The sequence below is a fragment of the Phyllobates terribilis genome, unplaced genomic scaffold (genome assembly GCF_046119375.1).
Source record: "Phyllobates terribilis strain yellow unplaced genomic scaffold, ASM4611937v1 Scaffold_3__8_contigs__length_932513732, whole genome shotgun sequence".
Lineage (NCBI taxonomy): Eukaryota > Metazoa > Chordata > Amphibia > Anura > Dendrobatidae > Phyllobates > Phyllobates terribilis.
This window is the reverse complement of record NW_027362763.1, coordinates 768,883,142-768,910,378: the sequence shown is the minus strand read 5'-3', so window position 1 is coordinate 768,910,378 and position 27,237 is coordinate 768,883,142. Positions and strand designations below refer to the sequence as shown.

Below are 27,237 nucleotides of genomic sequence, written 5' to 3'. Positions count from 1 at the left end.
AAGCAAGGGAAAAATTTCTGTCCAATTAAAAATTTACAAGGTGCATGAAGCTGTCCTCGCATGATGAAATGACATTAGAGATTAGGTAAGGGGGTGTGTGGCCAAGATAAAGAATTAATTAGCCAATGTGCATTCGGATGTGCTGTCTAATTGCTTGAAAACTGAACATTTTAGAGAGTCAAGTACTCTGGTCATGATGGAGTAACTAGAGTCTAGGCAATAAAACAGTGAAGCAGACTTTCCATTTTTACATAGTAAAAAACAAGCAGTTCAAGATATCCAAGTTCATATTCTCCACTGACATTTAGTACTTTTAGGACTCTTGAATCTCGATTCCAGGATATAGAGTTTTCTGGGCCAGATCTGGAGCACCCTCCAACAGGTTCTGTAATGTGGATTTCTTACCCAAGTTGCAACTGAATCTAAGCCAAAAAGTATTGGTCAGTAGTCATAGCCTTTTTCAGCCTTAGTTCCCCTGCAGTTCTTCACTTCATTTAGTAAAGTGGTGGTCCTACATCAGCCATCTTGTGAGTCTTAATTTACATTTCCCATAAACCTTCTGCCTGTCAACCCAGCTCCTCCCTTCTGTGTACTGCTGATATTTGCCCCTCCTGCACCCTCTGTGGCATTGGGCAGCCCATGAAGTCCAACAGTCCCTGGTGGTTTAAGTGGAATATCTTCCATGCATGCTCAGCAGTAAATATGGCCGAGTGGCGCCTGCTCAACAGTGCTACCACATTCAGCCTATGATCAGCTGCATCCCTGCTCGACAAGTAGGACAAGGCGATCAAGTGACTATTGTCTTTGTTTTGCAGCAATATATGGGTTAAACAAGGGTCAAGCATGTATACTCCTGCTTGGTCAGGGTGTATGATGGCTATTTATACAAGCGCTGTTAAGAGTCTCCACCCACAGCCTTAGGCATCAACATTGCGCCCCTCTCCACATACACCACGATCCCACTGACAGCAAAGGACCCACTGAGCAGGCGTGGTGTATGGTTTACACTGCGCATGATCACCCTGTAAAGGAACAATAGCGAAACCACACATGCGCTGAACTCTGCATGGAAAAGATCTGATAGAAGTCAGTGCTGTGGGTTCGGAGTCGTGGAGTCGGTATAAAATGGACCGACTCCTAAAATATATACTAAATTCGGTACAGTAGTATGTTCTGTAAATTTTTCATAAGAATTTGGTAAAGTTATGAAATGTCCTATAAATGTCTGTTCTGTTCCTGATCTAAGGATCTAGTTGATCTGTGCTGCACTTTATGTACACGCTCAGTAGTGAAGCTCCTCTACAGATCAGAGGAAAAAGGCACTGAGAAGGAATGCCTGCACTCATCTCAGAACTGCTAGAGTGAACAGGAAAACAGGATTAAGGTAAGTAAATAGCTTGATTATTGTATCATAATGGTGACGAAAAACCTGATGTTACCATTTTACTACAGTGAATTTATCACACATGAGCCATGTATTAAGGAGTCGGGAGTAGTCGTCAGGATGTTTTATTCTGCATGCACCACTAACATCTAAAAACCACTGGCGATGTAACCATTCGTTACACAACAACAGTGAAGTACTTTGTGAAGCGACTATACATCCATGTATTTTTTTTTACTCAATATTTGGACATTCATTTAAATTTTACACATAGGGAATGGCCCTTGCTCCATGTGAAACTGTGCTTCATTTGTGACTTTGCTGTGTACATGACCTGTACAAATGGTCTGTAGTGCACCAAAGCGGCAAGTATGGAATTAATTTTGTCTAAAAAAAAAATTGTATGGAAAAATACTCCCAGGCGTTCAGAAATCGAATCTGAACAAAATATCTGAACGCTCCAAAAAAAAAATAGAGCAGTAATGCAGGCATGTGCCTGAGCCCTAAGGCATCATTCAGACGTCATAGTTACATATAGTTATATCGGTTGAAAAAAAAGACTTATGTCCATCAAGTTAAACATTTCTCCAGCAGTTATAGATTCTCTATCGCCAGATTATTTAGAACCCACAATGTCATTTGTTGTGAGGAAATCATCCAGCCCATTTTAAACGCTGTTATAGTATAGGCCATCACTACCTCTTGTGGTCGGTATTCCACAGTCTGACTGCTCTGACAGTAAAGAATCCTTCCCTGTTTAGCTTCATTCATATATAAAAATGATGTAATGTGATGTCATCAGTATCTCTTATCTCTCCAGTAAGTCAGAAGAGGATCTCTAGGGTGAGGTGTAATATTCTGTCTGACATCTTGTCCCCATTCCTATCCATCCTTGACGGGTCAGGAAAATTATATAAATCAATTATTAGTATCCGATATTGCCTGAATCTCCACCTACAGAGCAGCATACTTGATATATGGCTGTCTGTTTTCCCCATAAATGATCTGAGTTTTTCACTGAACATGTACCCATTACACTCTATTGTTTATTTTATATGTCCGATTTTTTTTCTTTTTTGCTGATCATGTGAGACATGTTACATGAGTCAAGGATCAATATTACCCATTGAAGTCTATGAGTCCATGAAAATAAAAGATGGCACGCGGATGGCATCCACGTGCAATCTGTGTGCTGTTCCTGCTTAATATTGAAATGAACAGCATGCGAGAAAAATCACTGATGCTATAAACTGACCAAACACTGATAAAAATCGGATCCAAAACACTGATGGAAATTGTTCTGGTTTATTTTGCTTACGACAACTGACATCTGAACGAGGTCTAAGGGCTCATCAAGATGTCAGTTATTTTCTCATACAAGAAAAACGGCCTGAGTTTCATTTCTGTTTTTGATTAGATCTTCATCAGAGTTTGGTCTGAGTTTCATCAAGTTTTTCTCGAATGGGAGAAATTTAAAAAAAGTTTCTCAAGCTTCTATCAAAAAGTCTATGAAAAACGGACAGCACATGGATGGCACCTGAAAGCGGTCCGATGTTTTCACTGATTCATAAACTTTCACTGGTGATTTTGATCTGAGACCCGGATCAATATCGGACTTATGAACTACCCCATAGACCAGGGATGTTAAACTCAAACACACAGAGGGCCAAAATGAAAAACTTGGAAAAAGTCGTGGGCCAACTAGTATATAGTATAATGGGACCCACATAGTCCTTCTTACAGAATAATGGGCCCAACATAGTCCTCCATACAGTATAATGGGTCCACATAGTCCTCCATACAGAATAATGGGCCCTACATAGTCCTCTATACAGAATAATGGGCCCTACATAGTCCTCCATACAGAATAATGGTCCCACATAGTCCTCCATACAGAATAATGGACCCACATAGTCCTCTATACAGAATAATGGGCCCACATAGTCCTCTATACAGAATAATGGGCCCTACATAGTCCTCCATACAGTATAATGGGTCCACATAGTCCTCCATACAGAATAATGGGCCTACATAGTCCTCCATACAGAATAATGGGCACTACATAGTCCTCCATACAGATAATGGACCCACATAGTCCTCCATACAGTATAATAGGCCCACATAGTCCTCCATACAGAATAATGGACCCACATAGTCCTCCATACAGAATAATGGGCCCACATAGTCCTCCATACAGAATAATGGGCCCACATAGGGGTGGTGGTTCTGGTGTCACGGGGAAAATAAAACCACTCTGCGGGCCAGATTTGTCCCACAGACCATAGTTTGACATGGATGCCATAGACTATTGTTGAAAAACAGAATAGAACTTGTAGGTGAAAATGAGACCTACGTCTACTGCATCCTTAGTCGCTTTTTACCCTGAGAATGTTTCCAAACCTCCTAAACATGTCCTTCTTCAAAGTTGACCAATTGCCGTCTGCCGACATTGGTTCACCACTCTATATCCAACTTATTTTATAGAATATCTGATAAGCCTGGATATTAAAATAGTATTTTTTAACGGTTACTCATCCTTCAGCAATACCATCCTTCCTATACAAATGTTACTTATCTAGGGTGGATCTGACACTCACGACTAATGTAACGCTTACAAATAATTATACTATTGAATTCATTTAATCAATCAATATCAGTAGCAGCGCACAGAGGTGTCCGGGGCATTAAACTGAACACTGCCATCAACTCATAGTATTACCACTGGCTGTCAGCCAGAAGTCCCCTGATTCATGTTCGTTAAGCGAACATTAATCTGAATTTGGCAGCATAATCAAGGATCTAACTGAACTGTGAAATTGAATTCTGCAGTGGAACATCATAGGACTGTTTTATGCTAAGGCTGCAAAAAAAAAAAAAGAGCCGCAGAATCAATTTGTCCCTGCACTCCCTCCACAATACATGTTTGCAATGCCGCGCTCAGTAGGAGGGGAATGGCGAAAATAAGAATGACACGAAACAGAGCGACTCCCAAGACTTTGCCTAAAAACACATAGCCCCCGGATGTGACACTGCGGCAGAGTACTGATACTACTGCTTTGCTAAATACCATTCAATAAAATCATTCTTTTGTTAGAGTCGCTGGAAAGCAAAAATAGCAGCGAATCTTTAAAAAAAAAATAATAAAATCGATCCTGATTTGGAGTCTGATTGCCGAGCGCCAGCAGGGCAAAATACCAGAATACATCGAATTTTGGCTTTGAAATGGGGCAAATAGAGCGATCATAACTATTTTCATGCAAATAGCAGCATAAAGCAGCAGCTGAGCAAAATTAATGGAGCTTGTCGTATTTCACAGCTGAGCGGTAATTAGCATTGTGTGTGGCAAGATTACTCTTAACCCTTTGTTCTGAGTCAACACACGGTCACATGTGTGTGTGTATATATATCTATTAAAATATGTATCAATAAAGCAGATAGAAAATATAAATATATATATATTCACAGAACAGATAGAACTCTATTCTCTCCAGAGAAGGTGAGGGAAGAGATTCTAGAACTAAAGGACGCTCAGGGACTCGCAATTTTTTTCCCTTTGCAGTATTTAATTAGGTTCCCCAGGGAAGTGAACAGTAAGGTAGGAGGAGACTGCGGAAACCATTCAGGATCTGATCAGCCAAGCGGACGGTGCCTTGACATGAAATCCATCACTGTACTGTGCTGAGATGCAATTGTGGGTCTTGTCTAAGAGCCGGGTCAACGATTTGTAGTACAAATGGATAACCGAGCGTGCTAATGTCATTATTGCATCGCCTGGAGAAAAAAATACAATTTTCCTTATTTCCCTTATCCACATCTGTGTACAGGACAAAGAGAAGTGCAAATATGGCAGCCAGGTAGCTCAGTGGTTAGCACTGCAGCGCTGGGGTCCTGGGTTCATGTCCCACCAAGGACAACATCTGCAAGGAGTTTGTATCTTCTCCCCGTGTTTGGGTGGGCTTCCTCCGGGTTCTCCAGTTTCCTCCCACACTCCAAAGACAGATAGCGAATCTAGATTGTGAGCCCCGATGGGGACAGCCATGATAAAGTGGAATTAATGGTGTTATATAAGCGAGTAAAATAAATAAAATGTGAAAATATATTAGATATTATACTTACAGTCAAAGATCAGTCAAGTAGACAAGGACAGCACTTTCTTAATGAACAGTGGACAGAAATGGTGATCAAAATGTGACGGTGGAGGAGTGCGAAAGAATGTGATACATCATCACATAAAGTGCGTATGCATCCATCAGGTAGAGTATATTCAGTACTACCTTCCAAAATAAAATGCTCTTATTTCCAAGAGTAATATACTCTATTTCCTACCAGGACACACATATCCCGAAGCAGAACAATGTAACGCAATGTTGGTGTTTCTTTTCTTATGTGAATTTTTGGAAATTTAGGAATACAGGCTTCTTCAAAATTAGATTTACAGAAATAAAAGTCATTTTTAATATCCAAACTAGAGCCCTTTAATCAGAAATAACTCTACTGCATAAGATAATGAAAAAAGTCTGTAACTACTATAAGTTTGGACCAAGAATGGGGCGAGGAGCAATGTGATCCTTCCAATGTAGAATGGCATTTACATTTCTAAGCCGGAGACACTGCTCATATAGTAAGGGAATGTGGTGGTAAAATATGGATGTCTCCTTTAAAGGGGTTGTCTACTAATTTGATATTGATGACCTATCCCCAATATAGGTCATCAATAACAGATCGGCGGGGGTCTGACACCCGGCACTCCCAACGATTAGCTGTTTGCATCCCCAGCGGTGGCCAGGTTTAAACAGTGTACGACGCAGCACAGCAAAAGCAGAAAACCGCAGCACAGGAGCTGAGCCGCAGTATACAGCTATATCCGGCCGCCACCAAAGCTGATAACGGATGATCTGACGGGTGTCAGGAGCCAAGCAATCTGATATAAGGATAGCTCACCAGTATCAAACTAGTGGACAACCCCTTTGATCTGCTTTTCTCTGGATAAACATTTATAGATAATCAACTTGATATGCTGTAAATGTCTGATTGTTGGGGGGTCTGATCAATAGGACCCATCCTGATCCTGAGAAGGGGTCCGTGTTCCTGGAGGATGCATTCCCAACTCATGTATAGTTTTCACTAATGTCTATGGGCAGAACGGTGGCTCAGTGGTTAGCACTGTTACCCTGGGGTCTTAGGTTCAAATCCCACTAAGGACAACATCTGCAAGGAGTTTGTATGTTCTCCCCGTGTTTGTGTGGGTTTCCTCTGGGTTTTCCGGTTTCCTCCCACATTCCAAAGACATACTGATAGGGAATGTAGATTGTGAGCCCCAATGGGGACAGTGATAATAATGTCTCTAAAGACATTATCACTGCTAAATAAGCAAAAGAAAATAAATCAATAGAACATACAAAAACAAATGACCCAGACTTCCCTGTAGAGAGAAGATAAAATTGAGTCCCCACTCGCAATGCAATGGATATGGGTGAGAATATATTGCACAAGACCCCAAAATCTGTATTTTTAAAGGACGAAATATTCCCTAATGTTTAGTATTTTACACTGCAGGGATCCTCAGAAGGAAACGAGCAGCAACTCCTGGCAAGCACTGCAAGCTGATGGGGTACTGCATACAAAACCCTACAAACAACAGAATAATAATGTTCTGCAAAATATGAGAACAGCTTGAGATGTTCAGATGCAGAATATCTTTAACGCTTCGCTGCTTTTTCTTGAGGTCGGTGAAAACTACAAATGCTTAGCTATTACGCTGTCTCTGATGCTTTGCAGATAATACTTCATCTTCTTCCGCATTTTGTTGTTTTTAGATTTGCTGCAATATTTGTAATATTCTGCTTCATTATTACACTATAACTTGATCTGCAACTGCTTTAGGCAACACAGTCAGACAAATCTAACATTGCTGCTGACTGAAATACTGCAAAATGTCGGGGTCAAATTAACTAATTTCTCTGTAAAATGGAAAAAAAGCGGGTAAAATGGTGAGAAATACTGAGGTTATTTCTGTTGGTTTCTGTGCAAAGTTATCAATAATAAAATTAGGAAATTGTATCTAGGTGAGAAAACTCCAGACACTGCATCCAACACAACCTGCCCGGCCTCAAAGAAGCACCGGGACTCGTGACGAAGCACCGGGACTCGTGACGAAGCATCGGGACTTGTGAAGAAGCACCGAGACTCGTGAAGAAGCACCGGGACTCGTGAAGAAGCACCGAGACTCGTGAAGAAGCACTGGGACTCGTGAAGAAGCACCGGGACTTGTGAAGAAGCACCAAAGAAGCACCGGAACTCGTGAAGAAGCACCGGGACTCGTGACGAGGCACCGGGACTCGTGAAGAAGCACAGAGACTCGTGAAGAAGCACCAAGACTCGTGAAGAAGCACCGAGACTCGTGAAGAAGCACTGGGACTCGTGAAGAAGCACCGGGACTTGTGAAGAAGCACCAAAGAAGCACCGGAACTCGTGAAGAAGCACCGGGACTCGTGACGAAGCACCGGGACTCTTGACGAGGCACCGGGACTCGTGACGAAGCACCGGGACTCGTGAAGAAGCACCGAGACTCGTGAAGAAGCACCGGGACTCGTGACGAAGCACCGGGACTCGTGATGAAGCACCGGGACTCATGACGAAGCACCGGGACTTGTGAAGAAGCACCGACACTCGTGAAGAAGCACTGGGACTCGTGAAGAAGCACCAGGACTCGTGAAGAAGCACCAAAGAAGCACCGGAACTCGTGAAGAAGCATCGGGACTCGTGACGAAGCACCAGGACTTGTGACGAAGCACCGGGACTCGTGACGAAGCACCGGGACTCTTGAAGAAGCACCGGGACTTGTGAAGAAGCATTGAAGAAGCACCGGGACTCCTGAAGAAGCACCGGGACTTGTGAAGAAGCACCGGGACTCGTGACGAAGCAGCGGGACTCGTGACGAAGCAGCAGGACTCTTGACGAAGCACCGGGACTCGTGAAGAAGCAGCGGGACTCGTGACGAAGCACCGGGACTCGTGACGAGGCACCGGGACTCGTGAAGAGGCACCGGGACTCGTGAAGAAGCACCGGGACTCGTGAAGCCTCTGGCCGCTGCTGGACAGTCGACAGCACGGACTTCCATGGATGAAGGAGGACCTGGACCCACTGTGATTCCAATAAACTAGGGAAGTATTTGAAATCAACATCACATATTTAGAGGGTTCAAAATTCTACATTTTTTTACTTTCGATTAGACTATGAGTTCCCTTCTGTATTTGTTTCCTACAGTATATTGAATCAGATTAGGCAACACACACACACAATTTACATTGGTTCTTTAACTTATTGATCAGGTCCCGTGCTGTCTAAAACCACCACTATATTCATTAATTTCGGTATTCTAATAAGTTCTTTTTTGAACCATGAACACCTAACTCCTAACACCAAGCTCCTAAACCATGCTGATACCTGCAGCTGTCACTAGAGGGGGTGTTGGAGAATTCCGCAGACATTGACCTCAATAATAAGACAGTCTACAGAGAGCTCCCTCTTGTGAGGAATTATATTATGTTCAATATTTGTTTTTGAATCCGCGGATTCCTAAATTTGCAGAATAAATTGACATGCTGCGGATTTAAAATCTTCACTGCAGGTAATTTTCAGAGTGGATTCTTTGCAAATTTTATACACAGTAAGTGGATGAGACTTTTTTTATTTTTTATCCTCTTTACTGGTAATAAGCTGGGTATTTTCTGCCCACAAAATACTTTTCAACATATCCATCAAGGAAACGAACGTCAGGGTTACAGGTAAATTTATGCTGTGGATTTTCACCGTGGATTTCATCCTCTGCAATGAACTGGGTGAAATAACAGGCAACTTTGCTGCAAAATCCGCAATATTTTCCATCACTTTACACCCAGTGTAGTTGTACTTGAAAGGGGTTGACCATTACAAGGACAACTCCTTCCTAAATACTCTATTCCCCAGTGTAAAATGAAAATAACTGATACGCATCTCCTGAACCAACGCTATTCCTATGAATTCGGTGCTCATGTGACATTGTTGTCACGTGACCGCTGCAGCCAATCAGCGACCACTTTGCTCATACAAAACTTGCACTTGCTGTAGCCGACTCGTGCATATGTGGCATAACAATCTGACACAAGCGCCAACATCGCGGGAATAGCACCGGTGTGGGAGGTTCAAGAGGAGTAGACAAGAGGTTGTCCGAATAGTAGACAAAAACCCCTTTCAATTTTGCTCTCACATATGCACATTTCTCTTGGTTTTTATACTTAGATGAAATTACGAATTTCTCAAAATCGAGAAATTCAAGAGCTCTTTGGTTTTCTATATAAGCTCTTTAGTGAATTGCTCAAATTGGTCAGAGATTATACATAAAAATTCATGAGTATCGTTCCCTATATTATACGGAGAGTATTTTACAGTGTGGTTTCAAAGGAAATATATATATAGTAGGCAATGATTAAGTTGAGGCTCTGAACTAAGCCTTTCAGGATAGAGGGACAGCTCTTGACAGCTCAGAGATTTGCTGATTGTAGCCGGGAATTATTGCTTATGACTTCGGCAACAAGTCGCTGACACTAACCCGCCAATTGCTCATTTTAGATCTCATAAAGCTCATTAGGGTTTAATAATGAATGTGTCACTTTTCATCTTCATCTATTGTATCAATACAAACTGCGCTTCTTCTCCTAACTTCTTTTTTATATTTTGTTTTTTTCTTTTTCTATCTTACAATTGTTATGTAGGTTTCAACTTTGCTCTTGGTATTAACGCTTGATTTGACCATTGGCAAAAGTGGCAAGATTAGGTTTGATATGTCCAAATGGGTAAACATATGGCATTCCGGGCCGGCAGATGCGAGATTACAGAAACTGTCAGTGATCATTGTACAGTTTTGTATGATTATTAGGCTATGTTCACACAAGGCGTTTTTTCAATGTTTTCTTTTTATACAAATTTTCAGATGCGTTTTACAGTACCAGCAACGTCTAGGAGATTTCAGAAATCTCATGCACACATATTGGTTTTTGTGTCATCAGTATTTTGTGCTTTTCATGTTTTTTTGCACAATTGAACATGTCACTTCTTTCAGTGTTTTTTCAGCGTTTTTCACCCATTGAAAGTAATGGGTGGTGAAAATACACTGAATGCATAGTGTGAACATAGCTATCAGGTTTTGCAGCGTTTTTAGTGAAAAAAAGCAAGTAGAGCAGTATGTGAAACTCAAACACATATTTATTTTTGTGATTTTACCATCTTGTTTTTGTCATCTGAGATGGCAGTTTGGATTAGGACAGTTTAATTAAATTAGTGATGTGTACAGTTTAAACATGGGCTGAGCTAGGTGTGAGACTGAACAATACCTGTGGCCTACGGAGGTGTGAAATTTAACAATCTCTGAGCAACTCAATCGTAGACCATAGTGTGAAAATAAATAGTGTCCTACAAACCCAATGCACTGCCAATATCGTAGAAAAACTATTCCTGAACAATTCACCCCCCCCCTCACCGTTACATTTGTAATTCTGGTTAATATGGTTTCACATATGTCTTGCATTAGTGACCTGTGTTTATGCTTCTGTGGTGGAAGCGAAGCTGAACTTTGGGATCCTGAAAAACGCACCAAAAAATTAGATTTTGACGCAGCTTCTTTCCTGCCAAGAGATAAGGTTTTGCTGCAGAAAAAAAAAAACGCTGAAAAAATGCCTAGTGTGAACATAGCCTTAGACAGCATAGCCCTTCTTATGCCGGCCATTGAAAATCTAGGAGTTTTTTCTAAAGATTCAATTCCGCAATTGTGAGACAAATGTGGGACTCCAGCGGTGGTGCTGGAAAGTTTGTGAACTCTTCAGAACTCTCCATATTTCTGCACCAAAACCAACATCAGATTTTCACACAATTCCTAAAAGTAGATAAAAAGAACCAAATCAAAGAAATCTGTCAAAAATCCAATATCACATGTCTGTGAGAGGCAAAGTATGTGAACCTTCACTTCAGTATTTAGTGTGATACTCTTGTGCAGCAAAAACTACATGAAAATATTTCACGTAATTGTTGAATAGACCTGCCTATCGTTAGCCTGTTCCACTTAACAAATCATCTTTAAAGGGAATCTGGTAACAAATTTGGCACATATCAGCTTAAGATATCAACTTATTTAGCGTCTGCACTGCTTTCCCCAAATCCTTATGTAACCCCCTGACTTCCCCTGTATACTCCCGAAAAAACTTTTTAATTTCTCCCGTGTTGTATTCTAATCGGGTCCGTCCGGTCCAATGGGCGTGGCTTCGGCCTCTCCACTCCTCTCCCCGGCTGCTGCTCGCTGTCCTTGACGTTGATGACGCCTCTTGCGCCTGCGCAGACAAATCGCGTCTCGTGCCTGCGCAGTATGTTTTGCCCATCCGCAGGCACAGCCGAAAAACAGAAGTGCGCATGCACACAGCAATGGCCACAAAGTCCTTCCTGTACATGAGCCAGAAAGACATGTGCCAGAGCACTTCTGTTTTTCGGCTTTGCCCGCAGTTGGGCAAAGCATACTGCGCAGGCGCAAAACGCAATTTGTCTGTACGGGCGCAAGAGGCGTCACGGCCATGAGGATGTCGCAGGAGGCATCATAAACCTCAAGGACGGCGAGCAGCAGCCTTGGGTAAGAGTGGAGACTGCAAAGCCACGTCCATTGGACCTGATTAGAATACAGAGCGGGAGAAATTATAAAGGTTTTTCGGAGGTATACAGGGGGAGTCAGGGTGTTACATAAGGCTTTGAGGAAAGAAGCGCAGATGCTGAATAAGTTGATATTTTAAGCTGATATGTGACAAATTTGGTGACAGGTATCCTTTAACTCTGTTATGCTGGTGGTTTTCTCCCATAAACTTCTCATTTCAGGTTCTTCCACAACATTTCTATAGGATTAAGGTCGGGACTTTCACTTGGCCATTCCAAAACTTTATGCTTCTTTAACCATTATTTTCTAGAATGACTTTTGTGCTTTTGGTACATAATTTACATTCTCTTGAGATTCAACTGATTAACAGACATCCTGATATTTTCCTTTATAATTTGCTGGTAAAATTCAGAATTCATTGTTCCGTTAATAATGGCAAGCCGTCCTGGCCCAGCTGCAGCAAAGCAGGCCCAAACCATGATATTACCACCACCATATTTCACAGATGGTAGAAGATTTTTATGATGTAATGCATTATTTTCCTTTCTCCCAACATAACAATTCTTATTTAAACCCAAAAAGCTCTATTTTGGTCTCATGCATCCACAAAATATTGTTCCAATAGCCTCATGGCTTATACAGGTGGATTTAATAAACTGCAGACGGGCAGGAATGTTCTGTTTGGAGAGCAGTAGTTTTCTCTTTGCAATCCAGCAATGCACACCATTGTTATTATGTCTACTGAAGATGGACTCATGAATGTTACACTAATAAATGTGAGAGAGGCCTTTAGTTGTTTAGAAGCTACCTTAGGTTCCTTTGTAAAGTTGCAGACTATTATACTTCTTGCTCTTGGAGTGAAATTTGATGCTTGACCACTCCTGGAGAGGAGAAAAGTTTAATTTCCTCCATTTCTACACAATCTGTCTGACAGTCTGTGGATTAGTGAAGTCCATACTCTCTTCTTCTGAGGTCCTTAGAAGTCTACTTTGTTCGTGCCATGATACACTTCCACAAATACATTGTGAAGATCAAACCTTGATCGATCCTTGTTCTATAAATATAACAGTTTGCCCACTCACAACTGATTGTCATCCCATTGATTGAAAACACCTGACTTTAATTTCACCTTCAAATTATTTGCGAATACTAAAGGTTCACCCACTTTTGTCAATCACAGATGTGTGATATTGGAACATTTTTCTTATTTAATAATGACAAAGACTATTATTTTTTACTCATTTGTTTTCTTTGGTTCTTTATCTACTTTTTTGTGTGAAAATCTGATGTAGTTTTAGATCAAATTTTTTTGCAGAAATACAGAAAATTCAAGCACCTAAAATATGCTCCTCAGATGCTTCATGTATCAGCTGTCAGGTTCCTTTTAATACACCATAAATGATTGTGTTATATTACAGGGAGCTCCAGACCACCTAATTTCTTACCAAAGGCATTAATTTAAGGGGCCCCTGCTACCATAGAGAGGACATGTAAATATTGGACATGGGGCTTCCTAGGTCCACATGAGCTAAATAGCGATCGATCACGTGATTTTCCTACTCGACTGTCTCATTGGCTATCCGAGGCACAAGCACAGGTACGGGTAGTACGATCTCTGGTGCCGACAAGGAGAATGACGCAAACATTACTAGAGATAAATCTCCTAAAGGAGAAAAACGTGGAGCTATCTAAGTGTAGTAGGATTTGATCAATTGAAAGGGTGAGTAGCTATAGGAAATTGCTCACCTGATGCGGTTGTGCAAACAGAGGCACAACTCCCGCTTGAAGTATGGATGAATTTGTGAAAGACTGCGGCCGACCTGGTAAAGTGGGATTGAACCCTGATATAGGAGTATCCCACAGCGTGGATGCCAAAATGGAGAACCAGGGAATGGCGGTGTGTTTGCCACCGAGTGAGATCAAGGTGCAGGAACTTCAGGTTGCTTGTAAGTAACATTTTTATTCACACTGATATAAAACAAATAAAAACTATATACACAACGCGTTTTGGTTGTTTGCAGCCTTTTTCAGGTGTGTGGAGAAAATTAATTTGACCCTTCTTTTATAGCCTTTCTCCCAAAGTGAGAGAGGGAGGGGATCCAAAAGAGGAAGAGGAGGAGTAATTTAGCCCGCATTATTCTCTGTTTTTGTTTTTATATATATATTCCCTGGTTCTTCATTTTGGCAAACATTACTAGGCAATTCAGTGTTGGACTGGGATGCCAAGGGCCCACCAGTAACCACCTCCACGGCCCCACTTTTCAACTACATGCAAATGTGACATTATCCTCAATCACAAATTTACATACAGTATATACTCGTGTATAAGCCAACTTTTTCAGCACATTTTCAATGTTGAAAAAGCCCCCCACGGCTTATACTCGAGTGAGCAGGGGCAGACATACCGTCGATGCAGCTGCACCGGGACCCAGAGGTGGATGGGGGCCCATGCAGGGCGGCTAATACTGAGGGCAATCTGGCCTGCTTCTCAGAGTCCGAGGCTGCGGGGTACCTATAGCCAGATTGCCCTCATCCTGTGTGGCGGGCAGGAGAAATGGCAGCGGAGCAGAGTTGAAGTGATCCGTCCTCTGCTTCCTGCCCGGCGTTTTCTCCCTGACACAGGCATGCGCGGCTTGATGGCGTCATCAAGAAGTGCAAGCCTGTGTCAGAGAGACAATGCTGCGGGGGAACGGCTTGAGAGGTGAGTGTTTTTTTTGTTTGTTTGTTTTTTTACTAATATACTGGTGAGAGGTCCAGAACAATGACGGATGATGGGGGAGAACAATGAGAGAGGTGAGGGAGATGATAGAGGTGGGGGAGACAATGATGAAGGTGGGGAGAACAATGATGGAAGTGAGGGAGACAATGATGGAGGTGGGTGAGACAATGATGGAGGTGGGGGAGAACAATGATGGGGATGGGGGAGATGACAATGATGGGGATGAGGGAGATGACAATGATGGGGATGAGGGAGACCAATAATGATGGAGTTGGGGGAGAACAATGATGGAGGTGGGGGAGACAATGATGGGGATTGGGGAGATAACAATGATGGTGATGAGGGAGAACAATGATGATGGAGGTGGGGGAGAGCAATGATGGGGATGGAGCGAACAATGATGGGGGAGAGCAATGATGGAGGTGACAGTCTTTTCCACTTACAGAGCTATCTATTTTTATTTTTGAAATTTTCCAGTATCTGCTGAATTTCCCACTCTAGGCTTATACTCAAGTCAATAAGTTTTCCAAGTTTTCTGTGGTAAAATTAGGTGCCTTGGCTTATATTTTGGTCGGCTTATACTCAAGTGTATACGCTAATAAAGAGTTGGGTAGATTGTTAAATGAATAAGAAGCTGCCTCTGTCTGTACATAGTGATTCAAGTATATTGTGCCAAGAACTGCTCATATAGGAGGGCGGTGGCCCACTCCTGCACAGGGGCCCACCGGAGGTTTCTCCTGTTCTCCTATGGGCCAGTCCAAGCCTGCTAGGCATCGATGTAGTATTCTATGATGAACTTTATCACTTATCTGTTGCATTAAAAACAGTTTTCCCAGATGGGAGTGCACAGACATGACACTGGATAGTGTACCAGCATTTCATACTAAAGAGAGAATACAATTGTGGGATCAGATGTTTTTACTCATTGCTCTATTAAAGAAAATTGAGCCTTAGTGCCGTCTCTCTGTCCGCCAGACGCGCTGTGACGTCACCGCAATCACTAATTAGACTACACTGCTAATTATCTACAATCTGCCCAAATTATTCCCTGTTTTCCAGGCCACACGTGCCAGCTCTGTCATAATTTCACCTCTTCCCATTGTTCCTCAAAATGTGACACTGCTATCATGGCCAGTATTAAGAGGTGGCAAGCTACTGCCCAGGGTTTGTTTCTTAAAGGGATGTCAAAAACAATTACACCAGTGGCAAATTAAACTAATTAGTGTTCTTTAGTGGAGCATAATGTGAGTTGTTTAAAGGGAATCTGTCAGCAGGTTTTTGCTATGTAATGCAGCATGAGGTAGGAGCTGAGACACTGATTTCAGGGATGTGTCACTGATTAGGCTGTGCGTTGTTTCAATGCAATGAGTGTTTTATCAGCAGGAGATTACCACTGCTGGAATAGCTGACTATGCACCTCCTGGTCCAACCACGCCCTCAGCACTGATTAGCAGCTCACTGTCAATAGACAATGTATATAGAAAGCTGTGGTGTATGGGGGGGCAGCTTTCTCAGCTCCGCTACATCTAAAAACTCTGATTGCGTCAGAACTGCTGCACGCAGTAACCTAAGTGACACATCGCTGGAATCAAGGTCTCTTTTTCTACATTATGCTGCTTTCAAATGAGGTAGCAAAAACCTGCTGACAGATTCCCTTTGAGGGAGATATTTTCTTTACTTTGCATCTTATATGAGCACAACAAAGTAATATAAATATTTCTGCACATATTTAGTATAGTAAGATTTTTCTTCTGCAAAAACCAGAGTGTTGGCAGGAAAAACAACAGGTTTTGCTGCATTTTTTCCTACTCATTTGAATGAGTGAAAAACGCTGCAAAAAACATATAAAGAATTGACATGATGCAAATTTGAAAAAAAAAAAAAACGTTTTGAAAGTTCAAATCCACAAGTTAAAAATAAGCGGCATGTGAATGAGACTTCAGAAATCTCATTCACTTTGCTGGTTCATTAACCCCTTTACGACATCTGCCGTATATGTACGGTGCTGCGGGAGGTGCATTCCCAGAAAAACACCGTACATATACAGCGCAAGGATCGCATTGGCTTCTCGTGGAGTCAGTGCAATCATCGGCGGGCGTCAGCTATATATTATAGCTGACACCCTGCAGAAAAGATCAGTGCAAGTGACAATCGAGGGCGCGTAATCCCCCTGATGCCGCTGTCAATAACGACAGTGACATCGATCAGCTTAGATGGAGAGCTCTCTCGCTGCTCCAATCAGCACAAAGAAATTGTGATTACGTTGTGCCGTTGGTCTCCATGGTGTCCCCGGGCCGAAAGATGGCCACAGGGTCACCCAGGTATGGTGGCCTGTAAGTTCCTGCTCAGAGCAGTTTTCCGCCACATATGGGGTATCGGTGTACTCAGGAGAAATTGCACAACAAATTGTATGACCCATTTTCTCCTAATACCCTTTTGAAAATGAACATTTTTTTGGCTAAAACAACATTTGTGTGGGAAAATTTAATATTTTAATTTTTTCCTTCCACGTTGCTTTAATTCATGCGACACACCTAAAGAGTTATTAAACTTCTTGAATGTGTTTGGAGCACTGAGGGGTGCAGTTTCGAACATTTTGTCACTTTTGGGTATTTTCTGTTATATAGGACCCTCAAAGTCACTTCAAACTTGATGTGGTTCCTAAAGAAATGGTTTTGTACATTTTTAAAAAAAATGAGAAATTGCTGATAATTTTTTTTTATGTTAGAAAGGTTAAAAGTTTATGTTTTAAAAATGATGCAGATGTAACGTAAAAATGTTATTTATTTTCCATTTTGTGTAACATATCTCTCTGGTTTAAGGGCATAAAAATTAAAAATTTTAAAAATTGCTAAATTTTCCCCAAATTTCCGATATTTTCATAAATAAACGAAAAAAATATTGACTTAATTTTTCCACTACCATGGAGTACAATATGTCACGAAAAAATAATCTCAGAATTACTGGGATATGTTGAAGCGTTCCAGAGTTATTACCACTTAAAATGACACTGGTCAGAATTGGAAAATTTGGCCTGGTCATGAAGGTGAAAACAGGGTGGGAAGTGAAAGGATAAGAACACTACAAAAATGCACAGAAAAAAACTGTGGCAAAAACACAACGTGTGAACAAGTTTTAATGTGGGTTTTATTTGTCAGTATTGCCTTGACTGAAGTTGTGTAAGAACCTACTTAAATGTTCAAGGGTTAAACCCATCTTGGACACAGTTGTTCCACAGATGTGGGTACAGCAATAAGGACCTGCATTGATCTTGAAAACATCCTGCGCTAGTGGCCTTGACTGCTTGACACTTGACATGCTATTATTCACTTGTATCACAATTCCGAAAATTGCTGACCAAGGGTACAGGATACTATGTGGACATCCCAATCAAATGAATTGAGAGAAGAGCATGCAAGGCCAACTCTCTATTCCGCCAACTCACAACAGGGCCCATTCTCCAGATAGATGCAGATCCCAGCTGTGACGACACAGCTTCTAATCTTAATCAGCCAGACGTCTAGATTTGTTAAGTCAAGAGAAATGCACTATTGTGTTTGTATTGACTTTAGAACTGTGTGTATTTCTATGGCTGGTCAAGAAGGACAGACCAGTATTCGTGTAACCCTGATTGTTGTCTTCTGTTGGATTTGAAACAATAATGTTTGTTAATATCCCAATTATATATTGGGTATTTGCTGGGACTGTTCTATCTGTTTATTGCCTGTTTTGTGGTTCAATAAATTATTGCCACACTGTTTTACCCTCACCCTGTGTTGTCTGACTAGTGTTGCGCCCACGGAAGACCCCATGTCTTCACACCACCACTGGGAGTCTCCTGCTTCTGTCAGATACTTCTGGCATATTCTGTGGATATACCATAAAAGCACTAGATGGGAATAACATTACATGTGAGCTCCTCAATAAGGGTCACACTAAAGGTGTTCAAACACCTTAGACAGCTATTTCTCCCAAGTTCTCGGTTCAGATTCTGGAGAGAGAAGAAGAAGAACCACTGCCAAACACCTCTGATGGCTTAGCTGCCATGAGAACAAAGAATTGGGCATGTTGAAATTTAACCTGCCCGATCCATTTTTTCCCCCAACAGCTGCAGTGTTACGCTCGCGCCCGGACTGACTGGTGTCAGCGTAATTAGTGATCCCACTGTACCATGAACCGAGGAGTGCCTGGAGGGGCGTAACTAAGTATCAACCCGATCCGACCAAGGTCACACGTCGGCTCAGTCGACTCCGTGAACCAGGGAGGAACCGAGCAGAGGGACCAGGTGCTACTCCAGGTCAGACCCCGGTCACAGCTGTTGATCCACACCAGGGAATGCAGGAACAGGCAGGTTAAACTGGCATATTGACTGGTGGGTACAGGCAGGCACGGCTGGTATGCAGACAGGTAGATATTGACAGGCACGGCTGGTATGCAGACAGGTGGGCACTGGCAGGCACGGATGGCATGCAGACAGATGGGCACAGGCAGGCACGGCTGACATGCAGACAGGCGGGTACTGGCAAGTAGGAACGTAGGCAGGATAGGGACCAGTACAGATTGGGATACAGGAACAGAGCTGCAGGTGCGGTAGACAAGCAGAGCGGAGCAAAACCCGCAGATGCGGTGAACAAGCAAAGCAGAGCAAAACCCGCAGATGCGGTGAACAAGCAAAGCAGAGCAAAACCGCAGATGCGGTGAACAAGCAAAGCAGAGCAAAACCCGCAGATGCGGTGAACAAGCAAAGCAGAGCAAAACCCGCAGATGCGGTGAACAAGCAAAGCAGAGCAAAACCGCAGATGCAGTGAACAAGCAAAGCAGAGCAAAACCGCAGATGCGGTGAACAAGCAAAGCAGAGCAAAACCACAGATGCGGTGAACAAGCAAAGCAGAGCAAAACCCGCAGATGTGGTGAACAAGCAAAGCAGAGCAAAACCGCGTATGCGGTGAACAAGCAAAGCAGAGCAAAACCCGCAGATGCGGTGACAAGCAAAGCAGAGCAAAACCAGAGATGCGGTGAACAAGCAAAGCAGAGCAAAACCGCAGATGCGGTGAACAAGCAAAGCAGAGCAAAACTCGCAGATGCGGTGAACAAGCAAAGCAGAGCAAAACCACAGATGCGGTGAACAAGCAAAGCAGAGCAAAACCCGCAGATGCGGTAGACAGGACAGGGCTCTGTTCACATGGAACAGACTGGAGAACACAAGAAGATAGCTGGAACACAGGAGTTAGATACAGAGGCAGGGAAACAGAACGAGCAGAACCAGATACACACAAGGTACTTGCAATGAAGTAGCGAGGGGACGCAAAACTCACAAACAGAAGTACAGAGACAACGAGTTGGAGTTAGGTGCAAGTTCAGATACTGCAGGAAAATGGAAAGGTATAGACATAGAGACAAACAGGTAATGGACTAGGACACTGTTCAGACAAGATCTGAACCAGGAACAAGATACAGGAACGAGCCTGGGAACTCAGCCCCTAGGGTGTCAGAAACTGACTAGAAGTCACAGGTACAGGTAGCGGCCCAGGGTACTCAGCCCCCAGGGTGGCAGAAACAGACTAGATACAGGACAGGACCTGGCAACTAAGTTGCAAGAAACACACAGATGGAAAGTGTTGCGCAGGCCCCTCCTACTGGGTGGAGGGGGTTTAAGTATCCAGTGACTCACAGCAATAGGCTGGGGACGCATTAGGACTGTGCACACAGTACCTATAAGAAACAAGCAGAAAGCCGCGCCGACGCCCTAAGCAATCAGACAAGAGACATGGACACAGCAGGTACTGAAACAAAGAGTGCAGAATGGACTGACAGGTAAGATTGCGGTCTTGCATGGTGGGAGGTGGTGCACCATGCAAGCACGCTGCCAGGGATGTTACATGCAGTTTGTGAGTGTCAGAACTATGTTATACACATAGGTGGTCGACCAATTCTGCTGACGTCGATCTAACCTTTATGGTCACCTTGAGATCATACTGGGTTGATTTTAGGGATGAGATAGTGCTTCAGATTCGAAGCCCAAGAACTTCATGTTGAGCGGTGACCTAAATAGTTATTTTTTCACCATCTCTAAAACAGCTAAACTTTCAAATAAAAGTAAAAGGCATCAGTTTAAGGGGCTAATAACTATGTACTGACAACGACTGTGCTGTGAATAACAATGAGGAGTGATCATAGTCTTCGCAGATTACTTAACATATACCGTATATTCCGGCGTATAAGACGACCTGGTGTATAAGACGACCCCCCTACTTTCCTGTTAAAATATAGAGTTTAGGATATATTCACCGTATAAGACTACCCCTTTTCCAACGCATACCAAACACCGGTAAAAATTAAAAAAAAACAGATTTGAATTTAACATGGTCCTTTTTTAATTTAAATTCTTATGACATGCAGGTATATAGCAGGAAAACTGTCACTCATAAACATATTAAAATAGGGGGGACCCCACGTCATTTTTTGGGGGGGTCCCCCATTCTAATAGCTAGTAAAGGCTAGGTATTCAGCTGGGGGCTGATATTAGTAGCCTGGGAAGCTCCGTGGGTATTACCCCCTTCCCAGACTTCAAACATCTGCCCCAGCCGTCTGCTTAACCTCCGCTAGAGACTATAATGATGGTGGATCCCACGCCAATTTTCTTTTTAAAAAATCCTTTATTTTAACACTAAATGACAATTGAGGGGTTAATAAAGATGCAGTCCCTAAATTATTATTAATTTTGTAATTAATTTTTCCCAAAAATGTTGACGTGGGCTTCGCCATATTTTTGTGTCCAGCCAGGTACAGCAGGCAGGAACGGGCTGCCCCCAACCACCAGCTGCCTATTTGTACCTGGCCGGACACAACAATATAGGGAAGCCCTTTTTTTTTTAATTATTTCATGAAATAATTAAAAAAAAAAGACGTGGGGCTTCGCCCTATTTTTGTGTCCAGCCAGGTACAACTAGGCAGCTGGGGGCTGGAATCTGCAGCGCAGGGAGACCCAAGCTTTCTGGGCCCCCCCCGCTGCAAATTGCAGTCCGCAGCCACCCCGGAAAATGGCGCGTTCATAGAAGCGCCATCTTCTGGCGCTGTACCCAACTCATCCAGGGCCCTGGTGCGGTGGCTCACTGGGTAATAAAGGGGTTAGGGCCAGCTTGGCATTATCAGCTGGCCCTAAGCCCGAAATTCATGGGGTCACGCCAATATTAGACATGACCACCATGAATTTCTAGTAAAGTAATTAAAAAAAACACAACACCCAGAATAAAGTCCTTTAATTGAAATAAAGACACAATTTTTTAATGTTCTAAATTAAACCATACTTACCATCACGCCCATTCCAGCTGAAGCCAACGATCTCCTGCAATAAAAGAAAAATAATAAAGCAACCTCATCCTTACCTTTCCATGGTTCCCAGGACCGGTCCAGCTCTGCTACATTCACATGACAGACTGCACCGCAGCAGAACGCTGCCGTTCAGCTTGCCATGCGGCAGACACTGAGAAGCGCAAGCATGCTTGTGCTCCTCAGTGTCTGACTGTGACGGCATCCAGATGAGCCGAGATCATGTCCAATGAACTCGGCTCACCTCATGCACGTCACTGACAGCGTGGGAAAATTCTCCTGCTCCCCGCATGCGCAGTAGAAGTTTCCCACGCTGTCAGTGACGGACGTCCAGGAGGTGAGCTGAGTTCATTGTCGGCTCATCTGGATGCCGTCAAAGCCAGACACTGCAGAGCGCAAGCATGCCTGCGCTTCTCAGTGTCTGCGGGATGACAGGCTGGATGGCGGCGTTCTGCTGCGGTCCAGCCTGTCATCTCGATGTAGCAGAGCTGAAGCTGTCGTGGGAACCATGGAAAGGTAATGATGTTGGTTTATTATTTTTCTTTTATTGCAGGAGATCGTTGGCTTCAGCTGGAATGGGCGTGATGGTAAGTATGGTTTAATTTAGAACAATAAAGAATTGTGTCTTTATTTCAATTAAAGGACTTTATTCTGGGTGTTTGTGTTTTTTTTAACTTTTACTATGGGGTTAGTAATGGGGGTGTCTTATAGACGCCTCTCCATTACTAACCTGGGCTTGATGTCAGCTGGCATTATAAGCTGACATCAACCCCAACCCTATTACCCCACTGCCACCGCACCAGGGCAGCGTGGAAGAGCGAGGCTAAGTGCCAGAATTGGCGCATCCTATGAATGCGCCATTTCTGGGGCGGCTGACGGCTGGTGTTTCTAGCCTGGGAGGGGGCCAATATTCATGGCTCCCTTCCTGGGCTATTAATATCAGCCCCCAGCTGTCTGCCTAGCCTTTGCTAGCTATTAAATTAGGGGGGACCCCACGTCATTTTTTTTGGGGGGTCCCCAATTTTAATAGCTAGTAAAGGCTATGTATTCAGCTGGGGGCTGATATTAGTAGCCTGGGAAGCTCCGTTGGTATTACCCCCTTCCCAGGCTTCAAACATCTGCCCCAGCCGTCTGCTTAACCTCCGCTAGAGACTAAAATTAAGGGGAACCCCACGCCAATTTTTTTTTAAATAAATCCTTTATTTTAACACTAGATGACAAGTACAGTAACCAACACTATCACTGTACTTCATATATATGTGACTGACATGTTTCTATCTATCTAATCTATGTGTGAAGCTCTATTCTGTCTGTTATAAATTGTCGGGTACCGCTGCTGAATTGCCGGCCGGCTTTTTTAAAGAGACGGTGCATGAAAACACTATTATTTGTTTTAATAAATCCTTTACACTAAATGACAAGTACAGTAAGCAATACTGTCACTGTACTTCATATATATGTGACTGACATGTTTCTATCTATCTAATCTATGTGTGAAGCTCTATTCTTTCTATTCTAAATTGTCGGGTGCCGGCTTATGCCGCTGCTGAATTGCCGGCTTTTCATATATTGTCACAGAAGCGATGCGAACTTCCCTGCTCCGGACACAGCGCAGCGCTTCTGTGACAAGTGAAAGCTGTCGGCACAGAAGCCCTGCGCTGTGTCCGGAGCTGGGAATACGCAGCGATGTGTCAGTTTCAGCACAGAAGCGCTGACTGTCTGGACCTACCGCCGCCGTATTTTAACTCCCTCCACCTTATATTAACTCCGATATGGCAGGGATACGGCCACGGCAGCTTATTAACACCCCCAGAGTATCCCCGCATGTCAATTTCTGAAAGTTCAAAAGCATTACCGGCGTATAAGACGACCCCAGACTAGACAGAAGATTTTTCAGTCTTCAAAAGTCGTCTTATACGCCGGAATATACGGTAGATCGCTACGTGATGAATCCAGCAACATCCTTAAAACAAAGACACATATAATTATCACAAAAATGGGAAACAACTGGGAGCAACTATTTCTATAGTATATTCTTGTTTTTTATAAGCCAATAATTAACATTAGCTATTATATGAGAATTGTCTATGTACTACGGATTAGCAAATGTAACTGGAAATAATACAAGTCAAAAGCTGATAGAAGGGAGTGGATTACCTTTGGAATGCACGCTGCAGTTTCAGACAAACGGGGGTAAGTGTATGAAGCAAACGAGTGCCCTTGCTGGTTGGTTTTTAGTGCACCATAGGGTATGACTGGTTCTTGAAGGCCTGATCCTGATCTTGACCTTTGTCGTATGGCTGGTTGAGGGCTCGTTTGGGTTACATATGATGACTTCGGCCTTTTATCGTAATCGTCCTTGGGAAGCCCATCTCCCCACTCACTATATTCTAGTCTTTCTTTCGAGCCCTCACTTAACATGACGGTCCCTGTAATAGAAGGTGGAAAGTAGTCCCTGTAGTCCTGAAGAGATGAACCAGTGACCCTGTGGTAGTCCCATGACGTTCCACACTGATCAACAGATTTACTTTTTGCTTCCAGGTGTGGATGGTATTCTGAGGGATAACTCAACATATCAGCCTTCACGTTTTTTACTTCAGGAAAGTACGCTTCATAAGACCTCATTTTAACCGGATGCCCATTATGTCTGATTGGCTTGTGTGCCCGGTAGTAGCCTTCTGCCTCTTCTGCACTCAGGCTCCTTTCCTTGTATCGTTCACAAACACTGCTTCTGGGGATTTCAGTTTCACTGTAGTGGGAGAAGGTAAAGAAGCCATTTTCTTCAGGGTAACTCTTCGAATGGTTGGAATAACCCTGGCGTGGAGTAGGTGGACTTTCTTTTCTAAGGGAATTTGAGCGTGTTACAGATATATTGTCAAAGTCTTCTAGCAAGCCATTGATGGAAGCATCTAGTGGAGGTTTACTGCCTCTGACAATAGTCTACAGAAGAAAAAGAAAGTAGGAAAAAATAAGGTTATTTGTGTTATTTAATGCATTTAGAAAAGTCAAAAAAGGTGGTAAATCACAGCCTGTCGTAAAACATAGAAATCAGAGAATATTTTCTACATTACGGTTAAAGGGGTTGTCCGGTACTTTATACTGATGGCCTATAATTAGGAGAGGTCATCAATATCAGATCGGTGGGGTTGCAACATTCAACTCCCCCATCAATCAGCTGTTTTCTGTATCAATGGCGGCAGGGTGTGCACAGTTGCGGAGTGAAACTACACAGCTCAGTCAACTGCATAGTGGCCACGGCTAGGTACTGCAATGACTAAGCGTGGATGTGCAGTACCCAGCCGTGGCCACTATAAAGTAAACAGTTGTGCAGTTCCACTCCGCAATGAACACATCCGGCCACCACTGAACAGCTGATAAGCGTGGGTGCCGGGTATTGCATCCCTATTAATCTGATATTGATGATCTATATGAAGGCCAAGTTTAAACGTTAAGTATTTAGTCAGTATTTTACATCAGTATTTCTTTGTAAGCCAAAACCGGGCGTGGTCAAAACATGCAGAAGTTTTGCATGTGTTTCTATTAAGCCGGTTTCACACGTCTGTATATTTCCTGTACCGGAAAAAACGGTACCGGAGATATCCGTGCCCCGTGTGTGTCACACATGTGCCGCATCAGGATCACACGGACCGGTGTCTGGGAATCAGCGCTACAGCTAGTGCTGTTCCCAAGCACAGGGTGCTGAACACTGCCCTCAACATGGTTCCCTGCCGGCGTTGCGATCAGCACCAGCAGGGACAATGATGAGGGTAGTAGTGTCTGCTCCCGCTGTGTCCCTGTGTAAAAACAAGACTAAAATAATAAAATCCTTTATACTCACCTGTCCTAAGTGTCCCCCAGTCTAATATGTGCGACCCCTCAGCAGAGGAGCAGGGGAAAATGAGCCGCTGCAGCAAGAGGCCCCGAAGCTGCGCTCAGTGAGTGACAGGACACCGCTCCTGAGCTCAGCACAGTGCAGGGCCCTGCTCGCTGCAGCGGCTCATTCTCCCCAGATTCTCTGCGTCAGTGGTCAGATGGATTACAGCGGGAGACATCTCCGGACAGGTGAGTATAAGGATTTTATTATTTTAATCTTATTTTTACACAGGGATACAGCGGGAGCAGACTACTATTACCCTCATCATTGTCCCTTCTGTTGCTAATCGCAGCGCTGGCAGGGAACCATGATGAGGGCAGTGTTCAGCACCCGGCGCTTGGGAACAGAGCTACCTGTACCGCTGATTCCCAGGCGCCGGTATGTGTCACACAGATGATACACGGATGTCATCCATGTGTGTTCAGCGTGAGACACTTTTGCGGACCGTGCATCCGCAAAAAAACAACAGACATGTCAGTGTGTGGAGCACATGGACACACGGTCCGTGGAAACACACTGACATGTGCGCAGACCCATAGATTTCAATCGGTCTAAGTGTGTCAGTGTCTCCAGTACGTGTGGAAACAGTCACTACATGTACTGGACACACTGACATGTGAAAGAGACCTAACACTTTTCATCTGATTGTTCCACTCCTGGTTTTGGCTTCCAAATACTGAAGTAAAAAAACTCACCAAATACTGAACGTGTGAACGTGACCTAAGGATAGGCCATGAATATAAAGTACCGGACAACCTTAATATTTTTTTTATTATTTTGCCCCAAGTTCTCATTCGGTTCAAATTCCTGAATCCACATTAGTGGATACTGTTTACAAGGTGTTGATGAGCTTGTTAGGGGTTATACCCAATTAATACTAATTTTTATTACTGGCAATATGTGACCATGTAACAGAAAATGAATCAATTTATTTCTCTTTGCACTCTATGTAGCTGCCAACAGCAAAAGATATTTAACTGTAGTAATACAATGCCAGACCTGGAGGATAAAACCCAAACAGCCCCTTCATGCCTTCATGGATGCCATTAAGGATGACTAAGAGCTTGCCAGGTACAGTACACCTGAATAGTGTTCATAACATACATGTGCATACATGTCATATTCCATCAGAGAGTCACTTTGACATACCATTCTAGCCCAGTGGTGGCCAAATCCAGACCTCAACACCTACTAGTACATGGCCACCAAGAAATTGACATCCCTCAAACATATCTGTACATTACTACTGTACTTTGGAG

The 27,237-nt window shown here is 43.2% G+C and overlaps 1 protein-coding gene across 4 annotated transcripts in view; it reads right to left on the bottom strand.

Annotated features, from left to right (window-relative positions):
• The window catches only part of PAK5 (p21 (RAC1) activated kinase 5), a 220,977-nt gene that overhangs the window by 28,490 nt on the left and 165,250 nt on the right, over positions 1-27,237 (bottom strand). For all 4 annotated transcript variants that reach the window (XM_073672236.1, XM_073672238.1, XM_073672240.1 and 1 more), the window contains one exon: positions 24,262-25,044. In XM_073672236.1, the coding sequence (XP_073528337.1) occupies positions 24,262-25,044 (783 nt within the window). The remainder of the gene's footprint in view (positions 1-24,261; positions 25,045-27,237) is intronic.